General features: G+C 40.4%; 2 protein-coding genes across 7 annotated transcripts in view; both read left to right on the forward strand.

Moving 5' to 3' along the window:
- Positions 1-5887, forward strand: part of Bru3 (CUGBP Elav-like family member bruno 3) — a 679691-nt gene extending 673804 nt beyond the window's left edge. For 5 of the 6 annotated variants that reach the window (XR_013002584.1, XR_013002586.1, XR_013002583.1 and 2 more), the window contains 3 exons: positions 2240-2398; positions 4862-5046; positions 5749-5887. Coding sequence is in view for 1 of the 6 variants with exons in the window: in XM_076384868.1 (XP_076240983.1) it covers positions 2240-2398; positions 4862-4989 (287 nt within the window). In the remaining 5 variants the exon portion in view is untranslated. Of the gene's footprint in view, positions 1-2239; positions 2399-4861; positions 5066-5748 lie in introns of those variants that run through there. The other variant, XM_076384868.1, reaches the window with a different exon arrangement.
- A 33-nt stretch (positions 5888-5920) lies between these two features.
- LOC143183344 (uncharacterized) lies at positions 5921-8391 on the forward strand. The gene is made up of 2 exons (XM_076384870.1): positions 5921-8188; positions 8298-8391. Exon 1 carries the CDS (start codon positions 5933-5935, stop codon positions 6341-6343), a length of 411 nt encoding a protein of 136 aa, XP_076240985.1. The 5' UTR covers positions 5921-5932; the 3' UTR covers positions 6344-8188; positions 8298-8391.
- Positions 8392-13362: the final 4971 nt, after the last annotated feature.

The following is a 13362-nucleotide window of genomic DNA, read 5'->3' on the forward strand; positions in this document are numbered from 1 at the left end:
TACTTTGTCTTATTTTGTCTCTCATTTGAATACTTCTGCTTTTTAGATACTCCTGTTCTGTGAAATAGAGAAGCTTATACTGTACTGTTATAATTTTTAATCTCATTATACTTATTCATAATTCCGTCATATTTTAATTTTCGTCTGACATATATTAAAAAGTCTGTAATAGTATTTCAGAGAGATCTACTAAATAATAATTATATTTAACTATAATATAAAATTACATTCATTAGAGAGATGCAATCAGACACTCGAAGCCCTACATCACGATAACCCCACAATTTCCATCCAGGTTCCGCAAAGGTTGTACTTTCCACGAAACTCGAAATCACTTTTAAAGTAAGTCGAGAAGGGCACAACGAACACTGAATTATCAAACGAATATCGTAACCGTCGGCGTGGCTGGTAATGAACAATTACACTCGGCAATAATTCGACATGGCGACGGGGTTGTTCGCGGGGGCGAGGTAGCGACAGAGGGTGGGGCGAATCTCACCAAGGAATGAACGAGTCGCGATGAGTAGGATCCTAAAAGTTGAGTGGCAGTCATCTCATTACTTAAATGCGTCCGTTAGTCGAGAAGTGCTGGCCAAGAGAGCAGAAGTTTCTACGGTCATAATCGCCGCTAATTGACGTCGGAGTTATAAAGTTCAGTGAAATTAGCTAAATCCTTATTTGGACTCTCGTTATTCCGACCCCCCTCGCTTTGCTTCTTCCGTTGGACTTTTCTCCGCGGACGTATTAATCGCTCGGTGTCTTCGTACTTCTTGTGACTGACGTAAAGTAAGGGAAAGAATTTTTCGTTGTCCGGCGAGGAGCTGCGGAATTAAACTGGAGGAAGGAATTGCGACCCGTTTCAAACTTCAACGAAATTTAATGAACGCGTTGATCGTTCGTTCATTCAACGGGGGAATAATTAATAAGGGGGTTACTGGGCAAATCGACGCGTCGTTTTCATAGATTGAATAAGTAAGAACAATGATTTTCTTATTTCTTTTTATTTCTGAAGAGTAGTGTTCGTACGAGACGTTCAATAACAAGTGGAAGAGAATTTAAAGGGTAGTTCTGGATGACAAAATGAAATGCAAATGAGAATTTGGCAAATCAGATTTGAAAATTGTAAACGTTTAGAAGGCATGGTTGAAATTTCGTTTCATCTCATCACGTGTGCTATTTTTAGTTTTCATTTTTCTACCGTCTGTTATCAAGCATTTCGCGTAAAGAGGTAAATACACGAATAACAATTTCCTACGAAAGGGAGGATTTTCACCACGTTCATCCTTCATCGCAGTGATATTTAATTGAAGTCGCTATAAATGAAATTGGAGAGGTAGACGGTACGTCACTAACGAGTTTCCCACGCAAACCATAATTCATTTTCATGCAACTCACACGGTAGGAACTGAACGATAATATAGTGATAAGACGACGGATTAATATGTCTGACGAATTCATGTAAAGTCTCGCACTATCGTAATCAGTGTCATCACTACTATCACTGTACCCTTATCATATCCATTATGTATTTATTTAAAGAACCCTTCACCTCGCTCGTCATTGTGTTGTGAGTCCCAGTGTTGTGTGTTTGTATATTTGAAAGTATAAATACTCAACGTTATTTGAACCGCGGAAAATGTCATTGTCGTGACGGGCATCGCCGTGACATTCTAATCATTACTCTCTTCGTCAGCATTCCTTACACCTCTCTCCTCCGCTGGACCACCCATCCTTCTTTATTTCATCCCCTCGGAGCTCCGCCCACTTTGTTTTCATCATCCCCGATCGTTCTCATTTCTTCCTCCACTTTCTCTCTCTCCCACTCTCATTTTCATCCACCTCCCCCAACATCAACGTTACTTTTACGATTTCGTTCGCTGTTCTTTTTTTCTCGCTATCACCTGTCATACGATTCGTTCGAAAAAAAGCCATCACCATCTGCTATCATCCTTTATGATTTTCATGCGACAAGAGAGAAATCAGATTGTCATCGAGAGACGATCACGAGTCTTCATCTTCATTCATTAAAAAGTAACGCATCCAGACAAGAGCCGTGAGATACGAGGAGAGAGGGAGAGCGATGTGCTCACCCCTCGCTGCAAGCGGGGGTGCCTCTCCTATCGCGCGTCGAAATCATTTTCTATTGTGAAGAAACGAAAACTCATCCAGAACTAACATTCTAACTTGAGTATTATACTTCAAGTTTAGATGTTTAGATGTGCTCTGATTTATATGGTAGGATGCTCTATCTCAGGACCCGAGGGCTGCAACCTGTTCATCTATCACCTGCCTCAAGAGTTTGGCGACACTGAGCTCATGCAGATGTTCGTGCCTTTCGGCAACGTCATATCCTCCAAAGTTTTCATCGACCGGGCCACCAACCAGAGCAAATGCTTCGGTAAGTGTGCAGTTCTCACGAAAACAGACCGTCAGTGGCCCGGGGAGAGAAAATACAATGACCAACGGGCAGGTAAATGAAACGACGGCGTGATCTTCGAAAGGTAGGATCTACGGAGGCTACGTATTAGCGATTTCGCTTGGAACGATCGACGGAGAAAGAAAAATGCGATGATCACGCGAGATGTTAACTGTTTCCAAGATTATTTTATTATGACAGAGTTCTCTACGTTTCTTGGATGAAGGACCCAGTTTCCTGATACTAAATTATTTTTTTTTTAATTTGGAAAGAAATTTATAAGAACTACACAGTCTTTATATACAGGGGCTAAACGTAAAGATCTTAAATTTGATTTAAAAGCAGGTAAATTAAGTTACTTCATATTTCTTTTCAAATTTGTGAAAAATTAATTTGGTATCTAGAAATTGGGTGCATTATCTTATATGATGTTCAGTTTCCACTTGTGTACATGAAATCGAGGTACTTTTTTTAGAGAACATTTTCCTTGTTAAACGTGCATTTATTTGAAATAAGTCACGAACAAAATTTGGACTTTCACTATGTTACACTAAATGTTAGATGGTTATATTATAAGGCGAAATAGCGTAAGTTACATAGCTTTACTTTGCAGATATTGATGTTCATAGTTTTGAATTTCTATTCTGTATTATGAACTCGAGTTTCACTACGTTCTCGTTCTTCAAGAAGAAAGTTTCTTTTACTTGCTACCTTTTTGTTAAAAGTAGAACTTCTATCGCGAACTTTAATTATAAACTTAAATTTTTCTGGCTGTGACTTATGTCGTTTTTGCCTTATAACCACAGATACTACAGAATACAAATTAAATATGAATTTTAAAGATAATTTCTCCAGTTATAGAAATATCATAATAACATCAATTAAGAAAGAAAAGATGAACTGAACCACGGCAGATATTAAAACCAATATTCGTAAAACCTAACAATATAAGCCTCCTAAATTACGTAAAAATCAATTAAAAAATATAGCCTCTACCAATCTCTACCAAACTTCAAGTATTTCAGCTTTCTGCAAATTCCCAGCCCATTGCGACATCCAAAAAAGCCAAAACCCAGTTTTTACAAGCCCATATACACAAATTTTCTAGTAAATACGAATGGCTCATCAGAATGCAGCCGAACCGAAATGAAAGCGTCAGACTCACCTTTTTTTTTTATAAATCAAAGGGGGCTGAAGCAAAAAGGGGATTGAGAAGGCTGTCTATGGTTGCTTTGATTAATCGTATCCGGAATGAATGCACGGACGTGATCACAGATAATTGGACGGACGCATTCGTTCAGATTCTCCGTGGTCACTAACAACTAGCGCGATTAATATATTTCAATCTGTGGCTACTCGATTACAAATGGCGCTATGGGGCGCAGATGAACATGGCCATTGAAGGGACATCGCTGTATTTCAGTTTCGTAACAGGACCAGTTTCCACATTATTATCTTAGCGTAGATTTAAAAAAAAAAAAAAGGAACGAAAATATATCGAGAATATATTCGTTTGAAACACGCACGTTGTAATCGACTCTGATCAATTTGTAAAAAAAGATCCTTTGTCGCGAGGGCTGTAAAAGAGGAACTGAGAACTCTTTGAACGTTGTGACTAAAGTAATTCATGCAACCAAATTACTTCCTGAAAATCCAATAACAGGGAGATCCTCCCCGAAGGAGAGGCAAAGAAAACGGTCGCCTATAAGCAAAAGAGTTAAAGTCCCTTCGTTCGGCTGGTGAAGGTGATGTAGTAACCACCGAGTAAAAGCAGTAGTCGCGGAACGATGAGCAGCCGTGATTGGTCGGACAGTAGGCCGCCATGATGGCGAAACTAAAATTGGATCGGGGCTAATGGTCAAAATTGGCTTAAACTGGGAGAGCCCTGATGACCTTTCAGCGATGCTCCTGTTGTTAAAAGCTTCGTTATCGTACACCTTTTTGCGCCCCCTGCCGTTCCCTCGTCCTGGGGAAAACTTTGATGATGCCAGGACCTCCTCGCGGAAAACTTTTTTATTCCTTGCGGCGAATCGACTAATCTAAATCACTGGTTAACTCGTGAGTACCTTTTCACGATAATCCGATGTCGCCTATTATCGATATTCGACGCTTGGTTTCTGGCGCGAGGAACAAAGCTTCTTAAAAATGTGCCAAAGTAATTCTGGAATTCTGTTTCATTTATAAAAGTACGAAATGATTTGTGAATATTTTTAATTACTCCAATGGGCTGATTAGTATTCTGATAAATAGTTCACGCATTTATAAGGGAATTTATTGCAGAATCAGTCGTCTGTTCGATGCACATGAACTTACTTTTTATGAGGTTTAAGTGAAACTTGCCTTAGTATTATATTTAATTAAATCATTTTGGTTTTAAGTTTCGAAAGCAATTGATAATAATTATCGTTACAGTTTATCAACAGCTTTATCGTTCGATACTTTCAGGTTTCGTGTCGTACGACAATCCTACGAGCGCGCACACTGCAATCCAAGCGATGAACGGCTTCCAGATTGGGATGAAGCGTTTGAAAGTCCAGTTAAAGAGGCCCAAGGACGCGAGCCGACCATACTAACCAAAGTCCTAGCTTAGAGAAACTGGACGATACGCACCTTACGTCATAACTTACAGAGTACGTTTATAAAATTAATCATTTACACTGAGTACATAGAATAAGCTTCAATCCAGTTGCATACACTGTTAACACCTTCACTGTTCATATTTCACGTATTACTCACAGTCGATTTCTAAAAGACGCTAAGATGATCACGTATGGTACATTAATACGTTCTCAAATTTAAAATACTAAAATAAAGTGTATATCTCTAAAATCAGTAGACAATTGTTGTTATCCTTTGAGAAAGAAATTATTCAATTCTTTGTTAACTCTTCATGATTCATTCTCTTTCAAAGGAGTTCTATACAGATAGAAATGTAAATTGCATCTACAACTAGAAAATTTGTGTCTTCTCAAGTTAAATAATACATACCTGGACCTCAGAATTTTAGAGCCAAATTGCATTAAGTCCATTGTTTTATCTGTATGACTTAACATACTTCGACTTTAGGGTCTAGATATACATTCTACAATTATTGAAAAATTCTGTTATTAGAAAAATTCTCTTAAGCAGATCTTTAGGATAACGATACCTATAGAAATAGAAGTTCGTGCGATGCTGAATAATTACTTAATTCACAAAACGCACACAGTTAAATAAAGGAACAGTGAAGGGGTTAAACAGTGACAAAAAAGTCTCAGCGATTTTGTACATGTGCTTTATCAATGCATCTCATTTTCAAAGCAGGATGTAACGCCGACGGTTTCTAATTCCAGATGTCGTACAAGAACACGGGCTCGTTGAACGCTCGATGATTAGAAGTGACGAGTTTAAATCACCGTTACAACGCTCTCCACTATAATAACCTAGTATACTAGTTAGACAATTAATTAGAGGATAAAAATTAGAAGTCAGTAGAGCGACTTCGTCGGTAGCTACGCGGCGAGAACAAAGAGGCTGATGCTAAAACATCGGATGTCCAGGCCTGAACACGCTTCCGGGGAACCAAAGGCGCGCACGCGAGCCACGATGCACGCCACGTTCACGGATGTTCGGATAAAAACGAATCGTTTAGCAAAAACGAAATCCCATCATCTTCTCGACGCATCGTATCGATACCCTACAGAACCGCGACTTTTTGAACGAATCATCTTGATAGAATTCGAAGGTCCGACCATTCCGGGAAGCCGATTCGAGAGCCTGGAATCTCTTGTTCGAGATTATTATTCCGACGACATACTAATATCTAGTTTAATAATTACGGTAAACGTTCAAAGCGGGTGGCTTTCCAACAATAACCAAAGAACACTCTTAGTTCCTGAATGCAACGGCGCGGCGATTGTCGTCAGCCGATTGTTAAGAAAACAGTAAAAAGAACACACACACACAGACATACATTCATACACAAAGGAGAAAGTTAACTATCACAGCGATTCGATTCACACGAGCCACGGAAGGAAATACCTTTTCGAGCGCTTAAGGAACAGGAAATCGGTGAAATTCGTAAACGACCTCGCGACGCGTCACGGTTCGAAACGCTAGCGAGGGTATCGTCGTGAAATCGAATCAAGAGTGTCTCAACTTCCTGTCCTGAGATCACGCGCGATCGCTGTAATATCGACGGTAGTGTTACATCCTTAGGGTCGCCTTTATACTTAAATGGGATACGTGCGAACAACACCGACGCCGCGATGTTCACAGTCTCTCCGAACGTAAATCTTGTCAATCACGTATACAGGGTGCTCGTCTCACGTAACGTTTAAAGATTACCGATCTTTACGCATTCTTACCGCATATTACATGGAGCAAGCGTACTTACACGTGCCAGAACCTCGGCACACCCACTACACGCGTACAGGACCCTTCGTGCGCGAAGGCGAACACACGCACACACTTCGACCCAACATTCGCAGGTTATCGGTTCTTCTTGACTCGTGTATTACTTGTACGTAATTAATCTTTTTTCTTCTATACGATATTTCTCGAGGGAGTGGCCAGTGCCAGCCTGGACCCGCGTATCGAAGCGTCCGTGCTGCGGCACTGGCCGATCCACCGTTTAGCACTTATTATTATTACGCCATCATTACGATCACGAATCGTTAATTACGATTAAGCGCGAAAGAGCGAGCGAACCCCCGGCTGAAAACGTAGCATTCGGGCGGGGTTTATCTCTGGCGAACAGGTCGTGTTCGACCAGGCTGCCGTGCTTCGCGATCGAAATCGGATGCAAGGGTTCTGTTGCCATTCGACCTCGCCGCTCGACGATCCGTGCGATCGTCCTCATTCGACTGGCCAAACGTGCATCGCCCGGGAAGTGTCAGTTAGGCTGTGATTATTCAGGCAGAAAGGGAATGTGGGAAAGGGATTCTCGATAGGAAAGAAATGCCAGATCGTCTGAGCCGACTGATTGAGCTTCTTCCCTTAAGTAGATTCAGTTACCTAGTCGACGTCTAGTCAAAGTTGCTTAACGAGTTTGTTTCCTCTTTTTTTCTTATGATATATTTATCTGTTATTTTATGTGCGAGATTTCTTCGGAATGATCTACTTCAGTGTTGTCCAGTTGGCCTTTGAATTCGTCCCTCGTTTATTTGCATAATTTCCATAACCTCTGTGCACAGTGTTTGCTCGGTATAAGCTTGTATAATTTAATTGAAGCAAGGTTGTAGGTTGTGGAGAATAGGGAGGTATTTCTGCAAAGAATTTTGTGGCAGAAGTGGAAGCTTATAACGAGAAAATGTTGGATATGCCGCGTTGGGTGGTCGTAGTCCATAGCTCGCCTGAAAGGAGGAGGCCCAATTTATGAAGAACACTGATTTATTTCATTCGCGAGAATCGATGATAGTTCTCGAAGCTCCTGAAACAGAATAGCCTTAATGAATTAGTCAAATAGCGGCTGTAACCAGGAATGAGTACTTAAGTGTTTGTTCAACGCGATGGCTCTTTTACAGGTGTCGACGTGAACGAGGTGCAATTTTAATTTCTAGTTATTTTATTTAAATCGTGTATATTCGGCTTAGAAATATCGTTCGCCGAGCGCATCACTGATCCGATCGTACAGCTACGAAACTAGTCCTGGATTTGGTTGCGACAGTAGCAAGACATATTTTTAAGCTGAGCGTACATCTGTTACCCGGTGCCATGATGTTTTTAATTATATCGTGACTCGTAAGAATGAGGGCTACGATCTAGTCTCCATACACTCGATATCTATATAGAGTAAGTATTTCTTATTTGTCTCCGTTGGCGTTGTTCATTATTATACTTTTACATTTTACGAAAGGGGGTTCGTGTAAGTTAGTCACGCGATATTTAGCATTGTTTTAAGGCACGTTGAATAAAACATTCAGACATTTGACGAGCGATGCCCGTTCGAATCACGCAGTACCGCACGAGCTTGGATTTGTATTAACGATCGCGGGCAGAATCCGGGTGAAAGGCGTGAAGCGACAGTGACTGGGGTGTTAAGGGGGTGAGAGAGGGGGTTGTTAGAACGAAACCAAATGCATTAAGTACGGTAGAGAACTTAGTGTAGACGAGCGATGGAACGGAGAGGAAAACTCTGATCTAGCAGAAATAATCAACCAAAGTACCAATAACTATTCTATATAAATATCTAAATATATATATATATATATATAAATTATTGAAGAAGAAGTATATAAATATATATATATAAATATAAATATAAATATAACTATAAATATAAATATAAAAGTATAATATAAATAAAATTAACGAATATGCATATATGCATATATTGAAAGAAACTAGAGACTTAGTAAATTATTAAGATTTAGCTAAATCAACGTGAAATAAATTATTTCCGAGGACGGGGAATGGGGGAGGACCGGCCCTAGTCTGGCGCAATTTTCGTCGCGGGAGAAACTATCGCAAATTTATACACTATTCAAATGAATATATTAATTGCTCCAAGCGAATGCATAAATATATGAACAAAAATATATATATGCATGTACGTATATGTACACTGGCGCGCGCGCAGGCGATGTACACACAATATACGTGCATGTATATACGCATACATGTACACACATCAAATAGGGTATTTATATTTTGGGGGCAGGCAACACACCTTTTCCTTGCTTTACATTCTTTTCAGAAATTCGTTGCCTGTTCGCACGCTCGCACACACAGACACACACGAAACACACACAAATCACTCGCGAATAGTATTGTATCGTCACTTATACATACACGTATGGGATTAATACACGATTATTAATGTAAAAACAAAAAATACGCGGCGCAAGCGTGTACCGCGTACACGCGCGCGATCGCGGAAGTACGTACAAGTATCAAGAAAAAAAAAATGATTAAACACGAGGGAAGAGACATGCTATATACATTCTTCTTCTTTCGGGGATTGGAGCGGCTTGCTAGTTATTAATGATATAAAATATTTATTACATTATGTGAATAACCATTTAATACTAATAACTAATTAATAACAACAACAATAATAATAATATTAATCGTATTAATAATAATAGTAACGATACTTTATAGTACGTACGCATAATTTATACTGTACGGTAAACACACGTATATATTCTTGTCATTTTTAGAGGAGCGATGAGTTTGCCTATCTACACACACACGTCGACGTATATTTAATTACGCGAATATATGCACGTGTGTATGTACCTAAGCAGAAGCTAACGTGTCGAAGGAACGAGGTCGTAGATTCGTGATATTGAAACAAGTTCGAGTCTCTTATAACATCGCTGAAAACGCACGAATCAATCTTTGCCGTGTTGTACCTATCACAGATTCACAAAATTTCGACAAGCTAGTATTGGTCGTACGTAACAAAATCATAAACTCAAGACTACTTCCATAAATTCTGCCTTCAAAACGAATCACAAGGAAAACAATAGTATCTTTCCAAAACACTATTACTAAAAGGAAACATTACCAAAATCGAACACATACTCGCTAACTCAAGGTGCAATCATGAATCATAAAAAAGAAAATCATGATCTTCTATCGTGTGATCCAAACGATGATCCAAACATGGCGACAGCATCCCGATTAAGAGACGCATGTATCGCCCGAGTTCATCTCCACTCGGTCGGTGCCTGCGTGTCTGATCTAGATATGGAAGAATCTACTGCAGTAGTAGAGACCACGAATAAACGTTCCATTTCTCGTTGCGCGTCAGGCAAAGACGATTAGCGGACTAGAATCGGTTAGATCCTCTTCTACAAGTTTCCTATTCCACAGACTGGTCCATTGAGATCTGTTCGAATTCAATCGCGTTCCATTTATCAACCACTACTGTCTATCGATATCAACGCTATCAGTAACAGTCACCGCGAGTATCACATCACGAGATCCTCTTCATATTTTTATTCTTCGTTTGAGGTTCTACAAGTTATTTAACGTGGCTGCACTCGCTGCTTAAACGCTCTGCCCTATTCATCGCGTTTTCTAATCTCAGATAATTGAGATTCTCGAGTTATTGGTATTGTGTTGGTTCCTCGACTGCGAAGGTTTGCAATGTTCTGTTGTTTTCGGGTGATTCGAGTGTACCTTAAATTCGAGCATTGTACTAGTTCGACGGAGGGAAGTTAGATGAGCAAAATTGAGGACACACAGAGCCAACAGCGTACGTTTAGATCCACGCGCGCCCACGCGATCGGACACAAATGAAAGGGGGAAAGAAAGAAACCTGTATATTGGTATAGGCTTATATGCAAGTACCAATCGATAATATCACTACGATCTAAGCTTTCTAATGTTTAACAGTACTAATAGCGAATATCAAAGAACACAACCTACCCTATTAATAAAACACCCCAAACAAATAACTATAAATTCATATAAATATATACATACAAATATATATATACAAATATAAATACGAAGGTAACGACTATTGTAAACAAACCAACAAAAAATATAACTATTTTATCCAACAAAGTTTTTGCTACAACCGAAGTAGTATTCATCTTGCTATGAATTAAATGAGACTTAGGAGCGAGAGAGAGAGCGCGAGGGAGAGTGAGAGTGAGAGCGAAAGGGAAAAGAGAAGAAGGATAGGTATTCTTAGCCCTAAGAACAAGATGAAAATAATGATAATAGGTAATCTGTGAGGATCAGCTTTGAATTTATTTTTACATGACGTAACGTAATTGCTGAGACAAAAATTCGTTGCTCGCACATTCAGAACGACACGCCCGAGTATCGAATTTATTGACACACGAACCTCGGGAAGGCTCGCGCCAGTTCACTCGAGTCGCGATTTCGATCGCTGCGCCGTTCGCTTGAAAACATGAAATCGATACTCGTCGTCGTCGTTGTCCAACGATCGACGGTCGACCGTGGAAAATCGCGGCGGAAGCTCGTGAAACGCAAAGTGGCAAGTGGCTTCCGCGCAAGTGGATCGTTCCGTCGCTATCGAGTCGATCTCTGCACGCGATTCGTCCTCGCCGCGGCTACCTGAGACTTTCAAAACCTCGCATACGAGCTCCTCCTGCGATTTTCGCGACGGCCAACTGGGACACGCACGAAGATTCGATGGGAAACGGGAACGAATATCCTCCGCTCTCGGATAACTTATAAATATAAACCTCGGGTAAAGTAATTAACGAACATCTCATCAACAAAGCATACCTTAAGCACATCCGCCATCACACTCGCACCGAGCAGAAGGAAGCAAAAATTATCAGCCCTCTCGACACTGCTGACAAAACTAACACGCCACTGATCCGAAACTTTAACGTGGAGTTACAGTGGATTCAAGTCACGCGCGCCGCGACCTGATATCCAGTAGCCGTGGTGTCGGTGATACTAGGAAACAGGGTACGTTTTTGCAACTAGTTGCGTAACTTGTAAAGAACTAGCAACAAAACTAAGAAAATAAACGAAGGAAAGAGAGGACACGCATCGTACACATACGTCGTTTACATGAACAAATATACGTGCACATCCTACAGGAGCCCAAGCATTAAACTAATAATGTATACATAATGACGCGTGGGGTACACACTGTCCACACACGCACGCACACGCGGGCGCGACCCACCCTCCCCTCACACACTCACACACATGTGCACACGGATTTACACGTACGAGAGAGAGAGAGAGAGAGAGAGAGAGAGAGAGAGAATGTGAGAGAAAGAGAGAACTGTAATACACATACACACACGCGTACATACAGACACATACACACACACATACGTTATAAATATGGAAATGAAGCGAAGCTGAACGCGTTTAAATAATCTTACTACCTTTTAACTGCATGGTTATTAAACTAAATGACGTTTCGTCGTAGGCTTTAAGCGTGTAAACTTCATCCGAATGAACTTGCAGACTCCGGATACGAATTTCATCGTCATCGTTACGGTTTTTCGAAAATGAAAAAGAAGAAAAAAAAAAAAAAGAAAAAGAAGATACTATGTATCGGTTCTCTCATATCACGTTTCGCGATACGAACGGTTTCGAGTCACGACGGGAAAACCATAACGATTTTTAGACGTCGCTTCTTTTAAATCGTATATACATAAATGTAAAGGCGTATGTACATTTTATAACGTATACATTTCTTCTATATCCGATTTACATGTAGCAGAAACGGCAAGAACGTTACGTTGATAGTTCGCCAGGTGAAAGTAACTATTGTCTTTCGAATATGTCGCGGCACTTGAACGGCCAGAGATGAGAGAAACAGTACATAAAAGCGTCGCGTTGATCATCGAAGCGTCAGGCGAGTCAACATCCTCGTTCTAAATCTTCCCTTTTTCCTGCATCCCCTCGGTTTCTTCGTAACCAGTTCCTCGGCGTAACTGAGGAACCGCTTCTTCAGACGTTCTCATGCGCGCGTGCGCGCGCACGCCAGATAAGTGGAGCAAACTAGAGGATTAAATAGATTCGCAGTTATTTAACGATTAAACAGAGAGCGAACGAGCGAGCGAGCGAGAGAGCGAGAGAGAGAGAGGGAGAGAGAGCGAGAGAGAGAGAGAGAGAGAGAGAGAGAGAGTGAGCGAGAGAGAGCGAGAGAGAGAGAACAAGTGGTGTAAGTAAATAAATAACAAAAAAAAAAAGTAAAATAAAAAATCGGCGTTACTTTAGACAAGTTCAAGCCGACCGATGTCAATTCCTTCAGGTACGCTTATATGCGTTATCGCGAGAATAATTGTGAAAAAATTCGGTTTTTTCTAATGTACCAAATCAATGTCTTTTCATTGCGACTGTATTTACGATAGGATCGGTACACGATTGTTGTAGTCGTTGGTCATCTAAAAAAAAGGAAAAAAAAAAAAAGAGTTACCAATGTAGTACGTTCATTCGAGCCGTAGTTACGAGGGAGAATCAAAACAGGCGACAGAGAGGATACAAGAAAAGCAAAGAAAATGCCCAAAAAA

Source organism: Calliopsis andreniformis, chromosome 9 (genome assembly GCF_051401765.1).
Source record: "Calliopsis andreniformis isolate RMS-2024a chromosome 9, iyCalAndr_principal, whole genome shotgun sequence".
Lineage (NCBI taxonomy): Eukaryota > Metazoa > Arthropoda > Insecta > Hymenoptera > Andrenidae > Calliopsis > Calliopsis andreniformis.

Bases quoted from the DNA above. Each gene is read 5' to 3' on its own strand.
- LOC143183344 (XM_076384870.1), top strand. From the start codon at position 5,933: ATGCTAAAACATCGGATGTCCAGGCCTGAACACGCTTCCGGGGAACCA.